Source organism: Coturnix japonica, chromosome 8, assembly GCF_054131305.1.
Source record: "Coturnix japonica strain WE chromosome 8, WE-NBRP24, whole genome shotgun sequence".
Taxonomy (NCBI): Eukaryota; Metazoa; Chordata; class Aves; order Galliformes; family Phasianidae; genus Coturnix; species Coturnix japonica.
This window is the reverse complement of record NC_140670.1, coordinates 16016471-16032958: the sequence shown is the minus strand read 5'-3', so window position 1 is coordinate 16032958 and position 16488 is coordinate 16016471. Positions and strand designations below refer to the sequence as shown.

The window sequence follows — 16488 nt, the reverse complement described above, 5'->3', positions numbered from 1 at the left end:
TAAATCACTCCATCTTTACCATAGACTGCTGCACGAAGAGCAGCTGCTGCTGAAGGTATTGGTGAACAGATGCTGAAAGCCACTACAGATGTCAGTCCAACAATGCTATAGGTGAACTATGCTTTGCTCTGAGCTAAATCATAGTGAGGAATCCCTTCATTAAAACAGTTACTGCTGGAAGCACAACACCAACTGCATTGTTCATGCAAAGACTGAGCATCAACATCTAAAGCACGTAGCACATCCAAAACAGGACTGAGCTCTTACCTTGCTGCTAGATGACAATGATGCTGAGGTGGCTTCCATGCCTCCACCCTGAAGCTTCCCCATTGCACACACATATTGTGCTCTCACACTGACTCCCCCGCCTGCCCTGGCTCTCCTACAGAAGGAGGGAGCAGAAGCTCAACCCCTCTGGTTTCCTCTCCTCAGCTAATCCTGACCCCAGCTGCACCTAGTCCCCACTAATAGCCACAGCCAGGTACTGCCACAGCTCTCTCCAATCCTGCACCAAGATACAGGGCCTTTCCCACAGCTGCTGCTTCCCTGCATTTGCAGCACCCCAGCCCCCATGCTGACTTGGGCATAGGTGGGAATACAGCAAAGCCAGAAGCACCTCTCTGCAGTCAGAGTGCACCATGCCACCATGCCCAGACCTAGCAGCAGTCACACACCAGCTCTGAGCTGAGAGCGCTTTGTACAGTGGCACCAAAGAACAGAAGAATTCTGGGGGGAAAAAAAAAAAACCTTAAAATTTGCAGACGTCAGAGATGGTCAAAAACAAAGAACAAAGTGATCAAATTGGCAGCAGTGAGCCCTAGGTGAGGTCTCCTGCCTTCCAGATGCCACCTGCCTTCTTGGTGCAACCGGGCTCCAATGCTCAGCCCCTCAGCGCTTCCCTAGCTGTGTCTCTGGTTCTGCTACCCAAGCAGCACGTTCTAGCAGGCTCCTGCTTATTCTACAGGCTGTCACTGGACGCTTCCCAGTCTGCAGATACAGCATGCACATGTTCTCCTCCATCCAGATCATTAATGGAAGCGTTGAACAGAACCAGCCTCAGGACAGACATCCTGAAGTTCACTCAGCATAACTCTTCCTTTCAGCAGTGAACAGCAGATAATTTTCTGGGTACAGTTATCCAGTAGGTTTTGCCCCCACCCAGCATCCCAGCTACATCGTGTTTTGAAGCTCTTTTGAGAGTCTAGAATGTGACACAGCTTCAGAAGCCTTAAAAAATCCACTTCAGTGGCAGCCAAGGCTCTCCTTCCCCACATCCTTACCTGCCACGGGAGCGAAGCAGATTACTTTGTCCAGGCACTGCTCGCTGGCAGGGCTTGTGCCACCCATCTCCTCTTCACTCTCTTTGCAGTGTGAATGGAACACTCAGGGCATCTCTGTGCCTGCTGAGCCTGGTATGAGGTGTGCTGCTGCCATGAGCCAGCCAAGGCTCGCCTCTGCCAGAGCCCTTCCATGGCGAGGGAAGCTGTGCATGGAAGCAGAGGGCCACAAGGTGGGGAGGGAATCTGGGGAACTGCAAGCAGTGGTGGAAATGCTCCACAGAGAGAAAAAACGTGGTGGTGCCATGCTGTGGCCAAGCAAGCAGGGCACATGGTGAAATCAGTGCTTCCCCCATTGCTCAGAAATAAGGCATCAAATAAAACAACCCACACACAACAGTGTTTATTTTAGTCATTTTCAGGCATCACCATTGCCTACAACACACCATTGCCTTTTCCAATGCACCCAGAGAGGAGTTTTCAGACCCTTCTGCTTCCCACCCATGGGGCTGTCCCTTGGCAGGGCCCAAAGTAGTTCCTGGTCCCACTCAGGGCCCAGGCAGCAGCCACCCTGGTCAGCCAGCTCAGCGCCCTCATGGTAATAGCTGCTAACATTTGTGTGATTCATTGTGTGACTCTAGGTGTAGTATTATGGGAGATTATATTTGAACCTGTGTCAGCATGCTGAACATCTATAACAAATTGAGTAAGGCTTAATGCCCGGGCTCAGCTCAGAGGTCTGTGTTGCTTCTGAGTTGCACATTCTATGCTCTGCAAACAGTTGGGGAGAGAAGAATTGCAGCCACTCACTGCTTTCCTTGTATCAGTGGGGGGGGGGGGGGAGGGGCTTCATCACCAGCAGAGCCAAGAAGGACAGCAGATGAGCTAGAGCATGGTTCCTTCCCTCTCTACTTTAACAGAATGAGCCCAAAACTAGGCAGCATCATATAGGCCAGGAGCTGGACCAAAGGAGTCCCCAGCTCTGACTGCCCCCCTCCTCCTTGCATTTGCACATGGCAACTCATGTGCTCATTCTGGCAAGTCCCCAGTGGGAGGGAGACATGCCAAAGGCCAGTGCATGAGTTAACCAGAAGGCTTTCATCCACAGGGACCCTCATCACCCCACATCCTATCTGGTGCCTGAGCTCCACACAGAAATGAAAAATTCCCCTTACTCTCACCTCCCTCCCTCCCAGTTTTCTCCTCCCTCCCTCCCCAGTTTTATTCTCCCTTCAGTTTCTGAGTGTTCACCAGGTAAGACTTGGAGAAGAAGTTACAGAAGAGCACCAAATAACTGAGGTACATTAGGAATGAAAAGGAAATGTCAGGCCAAGTGCAAAGGCAATCCTCATCCTTCCTCCACCAGATGAGCAAGATACACAATGTTACACCTATGGCCATCTGCAGAATCTGTGAAACGGTGATTGCCATGGCAATCCAGCGGGATAACCGAAAGCCTGCTGCTCGCACAGTGTAGTAGGAGTACATGATCGTATGGATAGTGAGGTTTAGGGTGATGAACCAGCCGCCACCAGACATCATCTCCTTGTAGCAGTACCAGGTATAGATGAGTGTGAGAATGTGGTGGTACCAGTGGAGGAATATGAGCTTCTGTTTCCGAAGAACAATGAACACAGTGTCACCTTGGTTGGAGAAGAGGTACATCATCAGTCAGGCAAATCATAGAAGCTACACAAGCCTCCAGGTGAGACAGAAAGAGAGAGCTGTAATGTTAAAGCTATTACCTGGCTTGAGCCCACCAAGACTGGCTTCCTGTCAAATTTGCCCATATAGGCACCTGTGGTTCACGGGGAATAAACTTCCTACTGAGTCCTTCAACCCCTCTTTGTGCTGCTGCAAGCAATTCTGCTCTTAACCAACTTGACACTCGCCAATGAAAGCATTGCCATATATACTCCAACAGGTTCCTGCTCTAGGAAAGCAAGCTCTTGCAGGTTTGATGCAAGAAAACCCCGTGGGGCTGCACAAGTGCCCCAGCACTCCCCCATCTGCTGCTGCCTTCCCACTGCAGAATGGCCTATTGGTTTGAGAGGTGAAACCAGTGCAAGAATATCAGGCTGTACCCTGCAGAAAGGCAATGTGCCATCTGGGATGAGAAACAGGAAGCAAGAAAAGTAAGTGACATGCAAGGCAAAACAGTCCTGTTCTCTGACAGAGACCTGTGAAGAAAAGCCTGCTTGCAAAAGAAAAGTTCTGAACACATTGCAAAAGGAGAGGTTTCAGACTCACCCAGTTCCAGCACTTTGCTCAGTGCAAATAAATAGACCCAAAACTTGCAGACGGGGTCGACATAAAAGACTTGATTGCACACTGACTGTTTAAATCCCATAGTAGTCAGAATGGAGATCATGTGCTTCCAGGTGCGATAGGCCCCGATGGCACTGCAAGAAACCCAGAGGAGATCTGCAAGCTGTGTCCAGTCCACACTCAGAAAGCTTCTTTGTTGTCAGCTTGTACATTTCATGACATCTCCCAACAGACCATGAGCAGTCATTCCAAGCCAACTTGTGCTCAAAAGCAGAGGTGCTCCACTATATTCAGTGCCTGGCAAGGCAGTAGGCTCCCTTTGTGCTCCCCCACCAGGCTGAAGATGTGGGGATGAGGGCAATGTTGACAATGTGAAATCTACTCAATTATGGAGCACAGACTGCAGCTTTCTCATTGTCACTTTAGGAAACCAGTGCCAAAGGACTAGACTGTTCAAAACCAAGTATCTTTATATTAATCTTATGTTTAAATCCAAGATCTTTACATCTTGCATGATAAAATAAATAAACAAACCAGAGCTAGAACTTATCAGGTAATGCTAGGCTGAGAGTTCTTACCTGAACAAGGCCAGCCCCAGGGACCAGAGGGCCAGTGGTGTGCGCAGCTTGTAGCCTCTCCTATCCTTCATTAAATATTGGATTCCAAAGATCAGAACCACATAAGCTACAGAAAAAATGAAGGACTTACGCCTGCAAGGAGAGAAGGAGCAGTCAGGGAAAGAGCCAGGCTGAGCTCCTCTTTGCAGTGGAGTTCTGCAGGCCCAGCAGAGTTCTCAACAACAGAACAAAACATCACCCATCTTCATGTTAGGGTTGGGTTTGGTCAGAGGAAGCCTCTCCTGGAAGTGAGGGAGGGGAAATCCTGCGATCACAGGTGAGAATGGGAGCTGTTCCACCAGGCAGGCCCCTGCAGGACCTCACAGGACAAGGATGCAACAACCTGCAAGCAGGGTCCCAAGCAGACAGGCTGATGTGTTTTGTCCCTTTGTGCACCTGTGAGTTGTTCAAAGGAACCAGTTGCAGTATAGGGCTGTTCCCCTACAGGTTCCACCATGCAGTAGGATGAAAACCAAGCAGAGCAGATGAACTGGAGCTGAAACACAGCCCTAACAGCCCAGCTCTCACACACAGGGTGAGCAGCAGATTCTGATGGCCCAGTACAAAACCAAGCCTTCAACTGCCCTGTGGGAGCAGGTCCAGCAGCCTGGTGCCTAGGGATGAAGGTTCTGCCATGCTGCTGATCTCACTGCAATGGAACTCTCTGAGCAGGCAAACCCAAGCACTGCAGAGAGCCCTGCTGCACCTCTCAGTTGCTTGCCAGGAAAGTGCAGGAGAGAAAAGGAGATAGGCAGCTACTCCAGAAACTGTTACATAATCAAGCCTCTTTAAATGCCAGTCCTTAGCAAAGAGCTGGGGCACGTCTGCAGGAGCTAATCCTGCAATTGTTTCACTGGGACAAGGATGAAGATCAAAGTACCACCTGGTTTGGCTTCAGACTTTACTGGAGCATAAGCAGCTGTTTAAGTAAGCTGCGAAGTGACCTGACTTCAGTCCCAGCAGTGTGGCAGCACCGAGGGGCTCCGGTGAAGGGGACCAGGCTGCCACCTTGCCCTTCCAGCCCTTAATTCCTTGGAGCAGGGCACTTGCTCTGGTGGTCTTAGCCCTAGCAGACCCCTGCCCATGGGCTCCAGAGCCCAGCCCCAGCCAGCAGACCCACTGGTGAGCCATCCTCCCCGCAGCAACGCTGCAGATGCAACCTCCTCATAGCAGGTTTGGTCTTGTCCCCTCCCAGTTCCCCGTGCTCGCTACAGCCAGCCTGTCCCTGCAGGCACTCAGTGCGCCATCCCACAGGGACAAGTGCCACCGATAACAGCACATGGTAGTAAGGGACTGCTTCCCAGCCCCACCCAGCTCTCCACCTGAGCCTCAGCTGCATCGAGCTCTCACGGTTGGGAGCTAATATATGCAAAAGTGGAAAAAGAAGAGGCTTCCTCTGGCTGGGAGCAGCTCCCTTCTCTCTGGGCGCTTGGGAACCAAACAGGCCATCCTCTCTGAAATACAAAGTTGCACAAGAGCCAAACGTTGGTAGAAACAAGGCAGCAATTAGTATTTGTAGCAGTTGATACCCAAGCTGAGAACACCTCCAGAAATGGAAAGCCATGTTCTTGCCCCAAAGTTATTTAGGTAAGAGCCAACTCTTTGCTCCAGAAACTGAAAAGCAGTAGGAAGCCAGAGTGTAATGCAGGCATGTTCAGAGAAAAGCACAGCAAAGCAGTCACACGACGGGAGAAAGAAGGCAACTTGTTGGGGTTTCCCTTGGGGTGAAAGGGAAACACTGAGGAGGGACATTTATTAAAGGTGTTATGAGGGCAAGAAAACTGCGGGCAGCAACGAGGAAAGTGAGTGAGATCTGCCTCTTGCTCTTCAAAAGGTAGAGAAAGTTTCAGAACAAGATGTAACTGAGCTTAGTGAATTTCTTTATTGTTCAGCTGGCTTCTGTGTGAATGCATGAGTGGGTGAAGCAAGTTTCCCAAAGAAACGCAGGAAGAAATAGCTTAAACAAGAGCTCCATACAAGAAAAGGAGGCTACTCTGCAACATCTTCTTTGAATCCGGGGGAGCGATTGCCCATTAAATAACATTTACGACATCAAGCCACCGGGGATATTCTTGAGGAACGAGCCTGGCTATTCAGGCTGATGGTGCAGGCACCAAATTATTCGACAGCAGCAGTTTGCTGCAGGTTTAGGGATTCAGCCTCAGTGCAAACACAGGAGCTTGTGCTCGCAGATGTTTTTCATCCTCACACCTCAATTCTGCCACATAGGGACAGCTTCCAACGCAGGCCGGGACCTGCCATCCCTTCCCCAGTAGTTTCGGGCCATAGTTTCCACTTTCTCCTTTCATCCCTCCCACCAGCCCCAGCTGCTCTGTCTCATCCCCGCACGGCCGCAGAGATGCGCTGCAGCCTCAGCCCCTTTCCCCACAGCATCGCGCCCAGCGCTCACCAGTTCTCCTGCATCCACCCGATCGCCTCCCTCTCGTTGAAGCTCTGCTCCATGTTCTCCAGCTCCGATGGGTTGAAGCCCAGCACCTCTCCGCACCGCTCCGTAGCTGTCTGCTACGAGCAGAACACCGGCACCGCCCCGGGACCGCCCCCTCCCGGCCCTGGTAGCCCGGGGCTGCTGCTGCTGGCAGCTCCCGGCCTGCGGTCTGCAGTTCTTATATATGTTTCGGGGTTCGTAGCCATAACGTGCAGAACACAGCACGCCTCGGTGTGCCTGCAGATTCTGCTCTTCCAAGCTCCTGCCTTCCACCTGGACACCTGTCACTAGAGTGGCCAGCAGGCGCTCGGCTCTGTGCCATGCACAGCCCTGCTGGGGGCACTTGCAGTCGAACACCACACAGACACGGAGCTCCAGGGAACCTGAGCCCTCTTCTCTCTGCCAGACACTCAAAGTCTTCACAGTTTCTTTGGCCGTTGCCTGAAAATTGAAACATCATTTAAAACCATTATGTTGCAGGCTGAGCATTTGCTCAGCAGGCATAAAGGCAGCTTACATGTGTGCAACGGAGGTCTTGCTAAACTTCAACCCATTGCACCCACAGAAGTAGCAATCCAGGATTTGTCTGTCCAGAAACACAGCCAAAATCAGTCTTTCTGATCAGTTGTTTCTTGCTTTCAAGAGCTGTTGTTTCTAAATCGCAGCAGTTAGCTGCTGTGCACAATGCTGCTGTGCTGCTGAGGTCAGGGCACTGGAGGCAGCTGCTCCATACCGGGCTGTTGCCTTCAACTTCTGCTCGTGACCTCACGCCCTGAGGGAAAGCCAATAACAAGAAAGAGCAGCACTCAATCAGTGCTTGGGCAACAGGCATGTTGGATGACCATGTGCTCTAACATACAGGCACTTTTCTCCTCTCTGTTGTTATCCCCACCTTCTCCTCTTCTTTCCTGCCTGTGTGACGATTGCTTGCTTCTTGTCTCTTCCCAATGAAGAGATCATCATTACCATGGCTGGAAGTGGACATCAGATAACAAGGCATCTGTGAAAACTTGCTCGGTTAAAAAGAGGCTCAGGTCTTTTTTCCAACTCATGGAGATACGAGAACAAAACTCGTGCATCAGGGAGGCCAACAGGTGGGTCTGATAAAGGATTTGCTTCTTGCTGGTCACTTAGTCCCAGCCACGTGCCACCTGCCCACACGTCAAGGCTCAGTAGACCAGAGCTGAGCACCACCTTCCTGATTCAGTTGATTTCTTCCCTGAGCTGGAAACTCCAAGGTAAGATGAGAATCATTTCACCTCCAACCAAGGCTCCATAAATGAAGTAGTAGGAAAATTCTGCCTTAGAAGGCACAACCCACAATGGCTTTTGTTAAGAGGTGTCAAGCCTACCTCAACAAGGAGGTGCCTGTGTAGAGAACAGCTGGGCAGAAAAGCCAGTCTTTTCTACAGGAAGGTTCAAAATAAGGTTTTGGTAGGAAAAAAACCCCACATCTGCTTCCTCTAACAGGAGGCAAACGTTTGCCTGGATGAAATATTCGGTCTTTGTTCTGTTGGGCAGAAAGAGCCTGGCACAAGAGTGAAAATGCCCCAGTTCATTTTGCACCACCCCGACTTACTCCCCTCTTTCCAAAGGACTTGCAGGTTATTTCAGGACAGCCAGCTTACAGGTTTCTTATCAGCAGTGGTTTTGCCATTCCCTAAAGGAAAACATCCATTGCAGAGTTTCATCCCTGCTCACCCCATGCTCTCTTTCTTTCCTTTTCCTCTTTGTGTCTTCAGCAGAGACAAGCTGTGACCCTCTGCTCAGGTGCCCTGCACTCCAATCTTTAGCAGCCTTAGTCAAAATCTACTAGTTTTTATTTATTTGTTGAAGAAGGTGATGTTACAGTCTCCAATGAAAACAACCTTCTTACCTGACCTGAAAATACACAGCAGATAACTGCATCAACACACTGTAACCAGGGCCCATGCCAGAGCCCCTCCAGCCCTTACAATTCCTGCTACACTTGGGCTATTCCAAGAAGCTGCCTGGGTTAGATGTTGCCATCCTTTCCCTCTGGCAGCAACGATCTCAGCCATTCTTAGTGGAATGTGGGTGATGTGATGGTTCATTTCTAAAGCAGCTTACCTTTGAGCTGAAGAGGGAACATAACCAGATCTGACCCTGTTGTATGTTTCAGTAACCATAAAATCATTAAGGTTGGTCCATGTTTCTTGAATATCGCTGGGGATGGTGACTCCACCACTTTGCTGGTCAGCCTGTTCCAGCACTTTACCACTCATTCCAAAGTTTTTTCTTAATATCTAACCTGAACCTCCCTTGGCACAACTTCAGTCCATACCCTCTCTTCCTATCACAGTTACCTTGGAGAAAAGACAGACTCCCACCTCACCACAATGTCTTTTCAGGGAGCTATGGAGAATGATAATGCCTCTCCTGAGCCTCCTCTTCTGCAGACCGAACAATCTCAGTTCCCCCTGCAACTCCCTCCTCTGAATCTGCTCCAGAGCCTCAATGTCTTTCTTTGTAGTGAGGGGCCCAAAGCAGTTCCTAAGGTGTGGCCTCAGGTGTATGGGAGTTTGATCACCTACACTCTTTCTGATACAAGACAGGATGCCAAGAAGGCCACCTGGACACACTGCTGGCTCATGTTCATCCAGCTGTCAATTAACACTCCCAAGCAGCTCTCCTTTCCCTCTGAGCAGCTTGACAGCCACTCTGCCCCCAGCCTGTAGCATCACATGGGGTTGTGGTGACCAAAGTGCAGGACCTGGCACTTGGTCTTACTGAAGCTCATACAACTGACCTCAGCCCATTAATCCAGCCTATCCAGATCCCTTTGCAGGGCCTTTCTGCTCCCAGGCAGATGGACACACCCCAACTTGGTGTCATCTGCAAACTTCCTGAGGGTGCACTCAATCCCCTTGTCCAGATCATCAATAAAAATATTAAACAGCACTTGCTCCAATACTGACACCTGGGGGACCACCACTTATGACCAGTTGTCAGCTGGATTTAACTCCATTCACTACCACAACCTGGGCCTGGCTTTCCAGCCAGTTTTTTACCTGTCTAAGCCATGGGAACACCCACTTCTCCAGGAATACCATGGGAATCAGAGTCAAAGTCTTTACTGAAGTCCAGGTAGTCCCACACATGTTGTGTGATTACACTCAAGATGCAAAGACTTGAGGTGCTTATTGAACAAACTAAAAAACAGTTCTAATTCACCTAAAAGCCAGAGATCACCAAACAACCAACACATCTGCTTTCTGCCAAGGGCTAAAACCAGCAATAAAATTATTTGCATAGGAGTGGCAAGAGCAGTTATTAAAATTTATTAGCTGTAAACAGACTCAACGCAACAGATTTAATTGCCTTGTGCCATCATCCCAGCTCCCAGAAAGTAGGACACTGGTGTCACAGCTTCTCTTTTTCTCACTGCTGTTCCTTGTCCAGGTCCTCAAGCAGCTTGAGCTGTGCACTGTGCACCCTGTTAAGGAGCATGATTCTGCTGGGATAGAACTGCTCAGAAAGCCAAGAAATAATGGAGGAGGCTGACACAGCCATGTCTTCCAAACACCCTTCACCAAAACAACAGATAAAAACTTCAGATTCATGTATTGTCTTGATAAAATACTCAGTGGAACAATTAATAGCATTTTCAGTAAATACAGATGTTTAACGAGCAGTTAGGACCATTATAAGTAACTATATGTTACAGCTTTGCACTTGGGTGTGAAGGATTCTCAGGTTCTGGACTTCAATTATGATTTCATCCTCATAGATTAAATCCGTGTTACCCAAGATGAACAGAAGTTATATATTTCATACAGTCCTCTGATGTTTTCACATTTTGGAGTAAAACCAGGATCTAACTCCCTTGTAAATGTTCCAGGAAGGTAAAGTGAATGCAAGGCATGTCAGATCAGCAGCATGCTCTGCATGCAGTCACTAGCAGAATACGCTGAGAATTGATGCCTGAAACTCCCTCTAATCTAATTTCTTCTCCATTATCAGTTTGGTCCCACTGTCCTTCCACAGGCCACAGCGGCAGAAGATGCTGGAGAAATCACCCTGGGAATAAGGCTAACATTCAGCTGATGCCCACATAACTCTGCAATGCTGATGTGAAATGAGTCCACCGGCAGCTCCAATCTAGCACGCAGGTGTCTCGGCACCAGAGCCCATGAGAGCATCGTTTACAGCAAGGTCTTCTTTGGCCGTTAGGGGGGAGCAAAAGCCCATGAATGTACAGGGAGGCACGGCAAGCAAGAGCAGGTGGAGGCTGCTCCTTCCTGAACTCATCTCCCCTGGGAGCAGCAGGGACCTCAGGCCCAGGGAGAGAAGATCCCCACTCCCTTGCAAGCAGACACTCTCTGCCTTGCTTCCCCACTCTCCTGCTAGCGTCATTTCCTCACAAGTCACCCAAATGGGCTGATACAGTGAGAGGCTCATACAGCTTCTGCACAGTAGCAGAGGAAGTAGTCCTTCATTGCAGCACCTTGCTTGGCACTGACCGGCAGGCACTATGAGACACAGCTCAGCCTAAAGCTCTCCTACCCGTGGCAACACACCTCGTAACAAGTAGAACGAGCAGCTCTCATATCTGCACATGAGCATCACTGCAGGGCGTTTTGGCATGGTCCTTCTGAAGGATAACAGTAACAATACAGCAAATCTCAGTAACAACAAAGGCTGGAGATCTGAGAGCAGGTTCGCAGAGAACAAACCAAAGCGTTGCCTCCTTCGTACACATATTCTCCAAGAAACTGTGGTGACATCACTTAACCTAAAGATGCCATAATCCACAGTCACTCTCTGCACAAATGCTATCAGAGCAGCTCCTCTGCTCTGAGTAAAGGGTTAAGGGTCACAAATCCCATATGAAACACAGACTCTGGAATCATCTTAAAGGAGTGCTCCTCCTGGCGGCACGGTAGCGCGTACCATCTACACTACTTTAAAATCTAAAGTAGTCCTGGTGGTACTTGTGAATAGAGAATAAGAGAAGTGAACTGAGTGAGCCGGTGAGATTTTGCATGGAGTTGCTGTGCTTTTAAACTTCCTTCTGAAAATAACAGCTGAACGCATATCCAGAATCCAGAGAACTTCAGATTAGCAGAAAGTTGGTCGGTTTAATTCATTGCTGTCAAGTTTTCACAGCTGGAAATTCAAAGTTTGGAGGACACCAGGCAGATCTGACTGCCTTAGAAATTGGACAGGCTCATGAGCCAAAACTCCTGCTGGAAGACTGATCAAGGCTGTTCACATCCTTTAAGCAACCTGATCAGCTGCACCTTCATTGCAGGGGTCTCAGAACAGAGGCTGAGCTGAAGGAATTCAGGAATACATCAGCTATGTTTTCTGAACTGCTCATTAGAAAGACTTGACATTCAGATTTTGTTTGAAGCACTGAGTGTGTTCTGGATGAAAAGAGTAGAATGAAATACATCACAATGACAAACCAATTAACCAAACCTCCTCATCACCTGTTGCCTATATTGTTTACAGTGTGTGCCTTGCATTCTCAAACACTAAACACAAAACCTTCTCTTTGGCAGAGCTGAACAGAGTATTCCTCTGTGTCACTCACACAGTCAGATCTGGCCCACGGCCCTGCCAGCCCCTCTCTGCTTTGCCATTCTCCTGCCATCAAGGCATTTCCCTGGCTGGAGCCCAAAATCTCACACTGCCCCTGCTTGAACTGAGACCATGCCACCCAGAGCATGGCACAAAAGGCTCAGAAGCAGAACCACAGCTGAAGCCTCTGCCCAACTGTGTTTTGGCGAGATACACAGTTTAACCTGTGGTGCTTTCAACAAAAGTTCATCTATCTTTTTTCAGTTCATGATTCACTTTTTGAACAAGGGACATTAGACACATACCTGTCAAGATTACATATCCACTAAGGCTTTTCTTTCCCCAAGTCCTTCAAGCTTCCTCATTCTCTGATTTGATACATGCAAAAAAAGCCATCTTGTTTTCTTTAAACTACTGTTAATTGATTTCACACCACCCCCTTGGGCCTAATTACCTCCACACAGCTGTTCAGGATCACTCCAGTTTTCCAGGGCTTCCAATAACAGAAGCAATTTCCACATTGCCAAACTTCTATTGAATGTTAGATAGTTCTACATCAGAACATACTTCAGTCTTATAGCAGCCTACCTTACACGAGGAGACAGGGATTAGATAACAACAACACTATTCCAATTCTGATGCAAAGGGCTCCTATTAAATAATCATTCAGAAGATCACCATGCAGTTTCAACTAGCACTGCTAAGGCTACTTGCAGGAAGCCAAGGTGGGAGCAGTCCCAGCTGTACTCCACCTGGAATCTCTAATAGCAGCAGTGGAGTGGCCTAGTTGGGGGGTAAGTAGGTTCAGCTGGAGGGTGGGAAACATGAGAGCTGACTTATTCTGTTATTTTAGGGACAACAAAGGCTATAATTGCTTTTCTTTATTATTCTGAGACTAAATACCCAGATAGCTAAACAGTTAAATCCACAACCAAAGTAATGTTCGTGCTTATGACACAGCAGCCCTAAGAAGGAGCTTCCCAGGAATATGCTTTAGCTCAGACAAAGCTGGCATCTGGTTTGATGAGGCCACTGAGAAGAGGATGAGAGGGGTTGGATGGAAGTCAAAGTTAGAACAAGGAGCAAAAACTTTTGTAGCTATTACAGCACAGTTCCTTCCTACATCCAGAAGGGAGCATGATTTTTCTGTATCACAGCATTGCTTGGCTGCAATCTGTTGCTGCATGTTTGCTGAGGAGAAACTCCATGCCTGCTGCTGGCAGTTTGCTTCTGTGTCCCATTCTGTCAGGGCTGGTGTTGGCTCTGTGTCTCTCTCACCACCGTGTCTGGTCCTCTGTGAGTGATGAGGGATGGCACTACCAGGGAGTGCAGCACTTCATTTTACAGCTGACATAATCTGGGATGAACTGTACTGCCATGGCCTAAAGCAACCCAGTCCCCAAGGCACAGCCAATTAGTCCCACCACTGAAATCCAGCTGGAAACTCCACAGAAACCTCCCTCCTCAAATGAGATCTGAGAGCTTTGTGCAGATGTGAGAACCTCCCATAGGCTGCTTACAGGCACCAGGAGTGCTGCTGGAGGTGAGCCCTGCTGTGCAGCACCCCCTATGGCCTTGATCCCCAAACAGGCACTGGAAGGAGCAGACACCCATAGAGCATGGACTCAGTGCATCACTTGAGGCTGGGGAACACAGCTCAGTGCTTCTCAGTGTTCCACTCTCTCTGGGCCATTCTTCTCCACACACCAGCACCTGCTGCTTGCACAGCTGCTCCCCATGCCTGGCCAAACGGGCACAGCAAGAGCCACAAATTGACTGAATGGAGAAGAACTCTACCCTCTGTGCTAAGGGAGTCTGACCCTGGAGGAGAGCTTCTCGTGGCCAATAAGATAGCTGTAAACGTTTGTAATGGGGAAGTATCAAAGGGAGGCATTGCTGTATCCTCAAGAGGATCAATGAAGGGCATAGAAACCACAAGGGAGTGGCTCACAGACAGATCCTGCTGATGGTGAACAAGTGGCTGGGGCTGAGCTGTGCCCAGGCTCCCACACAAGCCAAAGGGAAGGTTTGCTGGCACACAGGTACCAGGAAACTCCCTCATCCCTTGCTCTTTGCACGCTGCCGTTTAATGACGGGATGAGTCAAAATCTGGGAGCCTTCAAGGAGCCATCCTGGACGCTCTCCTCCCACGGCCGCTGTGATTTCACACTTGCCTGCAGAGGGAGACGGCTCCCCCTTATTAGCCAAATTTTGTTGACACAGTTTGGTGCCATCACCTTCCCAGACTGGAAAAACCAGCCGAGGAGCTGACGTGGTCGCTGTGGGCTGAGGACAGGCTCTCCTGTTGGGATGCTGACATGGAAGGCACACCAGGACCCTCCTGTGTACGAAGCACCGGGACTGATCATCAGTACCTGATGACCTGCTTGAAAATCCTGCTGTGCTCTTTCACACCTGCCTGTCCCCAGCCCAGAGGTCTGACCCTGGAAAACACTCATTTGCAGTCCCAGGGTGCCTGCAAGCAAGGCTTGCTGTGCTCACAGGGCCACCTGTCCCAGCACAGAGCAGGTTCCCCCTAGGGCTGGATGAATTCAGAAAGTCTCAGAAGTGTTTTCCCTGTGCCTCCCTGCCCACAGAGCCCTGGCAGAAGTTTGTGGGCATAGGTGAGACTGCCAGCACTCCAGCTGTGCTCCCTGTGAACCAGCAGCAGTGGGCAAAGGCAGCATAGGGCTCAGCTTTGGGAAAGCATTGAGTCATGTCCTACTTCTCCTCGAGGGGGAAAAAAGATTAGGAGGGAGGATTTGTTTCCTGCTTAGTGCCCCTGTGTATGGCAGAGTAGGGCACACAGCAGCCAAGAAGCACCATATCCAGAGAGAAGGAATCAGGGCTGCCAGACAGGCAGAGCTCACCCCAACCCTTCCCCAGCACAGGTTTTGGCCCTGCCTGTGTATGTGACAGGCTGCTCATTATTGGTAATTGAATTTAATAACCAGCTGAAAGCAGCATTGTACTTTCCCTCCGTATTCAGCACTGAAAGATGAATGTGGAGAAATCCAGAGAAAGCTGTGCCTTTATCAGGAACACAGGAGAGTTAAGAAAGTTAGGAATAAATACAAAAAGCTAGAGGAGTTCTCAACTTTGATAAATCCAAATACCTGCAAAGAACCAACCCACGACTCAAAGGACATCTGGCCATTTCCAAGCTCATACACTGCTCTCCCCAGGGAGGACTCTGGGGGATACACTCTGAATGGCCACTGCCTGCTCATGACATCCTTATGCAGGGGTTTGTGCTTTACTTCATTAAAAGTAGCTTTCTGGCTGAGTTGTTGAAATGTCTTTTCATATGCATATTTTAACTCCCTGGCTGAACGTGCTTCCTGACTGCTGTATGTTTGGAAGTGAGAGCAGTCAGGAGGAGCTTAAGGACATTGCTGGTAGCAGACAACATGCTGGTGGTGCCATACTTTTATCTTACTGCCCTGAATCTCTTTCTGAACCTGTGAACAGCAAGAAGGCAGCACTGCTAGCAAGCTGGAAAGTGGTCTTCAGGCTTTTGTAAAACTGTGCAGATTCCTAGGGCCATAAAATTCTCCCTACTCTTTCACTTGCAAGCAAAACAAGGTGCAGGTCTTCAGCCCCCACTAAGCCCTGGTGCCCCCGTTGATGACAAAAAGCCACCACAGGGCAGCCTGCAGCCATGCTGCAGAACTGGTACCAATATATTTCCCCTGAAATAAAACACCAACCTTGAAATTTAAACTTGGAGGCAGAATGGTGCCATGTAGCCAGTGGTTTCACCACCCGTGCACACTCCCTATTCGTTATAGCAGCTCACCTTGCTCTCATCTGCCCCACTAGAAACAATTGCATTGCATGTCCTCGTCTCAGTGCCATGCTTTGTAGCAGCCCAGTGGGTCACCAAGCACAGCACTGCCTGCAGCCAGCCTTAGGTACTCAAGGGGCTGTCAGAAATTTCAGGAAGAACAGCAGCAGCTTAGAGCCACAGCCTGTTCTCACTCATTCTAGACAGGAATCGTGTCTGAAACCTTTAGTGCAGCCCTGCTGCACGTTGAGAGCTGGGGAGGGAAGGCAGCACTGCCAAGCATCAGAGAAGTACCAGGTCAGAGCTGGGCACTGCCTCAACCCCAGGCACCCTGGGATCCCAGCCAAACCACTGCTTGCTAGGTTATGCACTGTGCTGCACCTCAGCTGGAATGAGAAACGCACACAAAAGCAGGCAGGAGCAGAGCCTGGAAATGCCAGCAAGGGCAGACGTGGCATTGAGGTTACTCTAGAGCTTGTGGCAGCTCTGTGGAGCCCTCAGCATAGGGCATCAGCAGCAGGGCTGTGAGCCAGCGCTGCAGGAAGG

The 16488-nt window shown here is 49.5% G+C and overlaps 1 protein-coding gene across 1 annotated transcript; it reads right to left on the bottom strand.

The window, feature by feature from the left end:
• Positions 1-1655: 1655 nt before the first annotated feature.
• On the bottom strand, positions 1656-6712 carry ELOVL3 (ELOVL fatty acid elongase 3). Its single transcript, XM_015866765.3, has 4 exons — positions 6573-6712; positions 4124-4255; positions 3528-3679; positions 1656-2920 (listed from the first exon to the last, which is right to left on the bottom strand). Exons 1-4 carry the CDS (start codon positions 6623-6625, stop codon positions 2499-2501), a joined length of 759 nt encoding a protein of 252 aa, XP_015722251.2. The 5' UTR covers positions 6626-6712; the 3' UTR covers positions 1656-2498.
• Positions 6713-16488: the final 9776 nt, after the last annotated feature.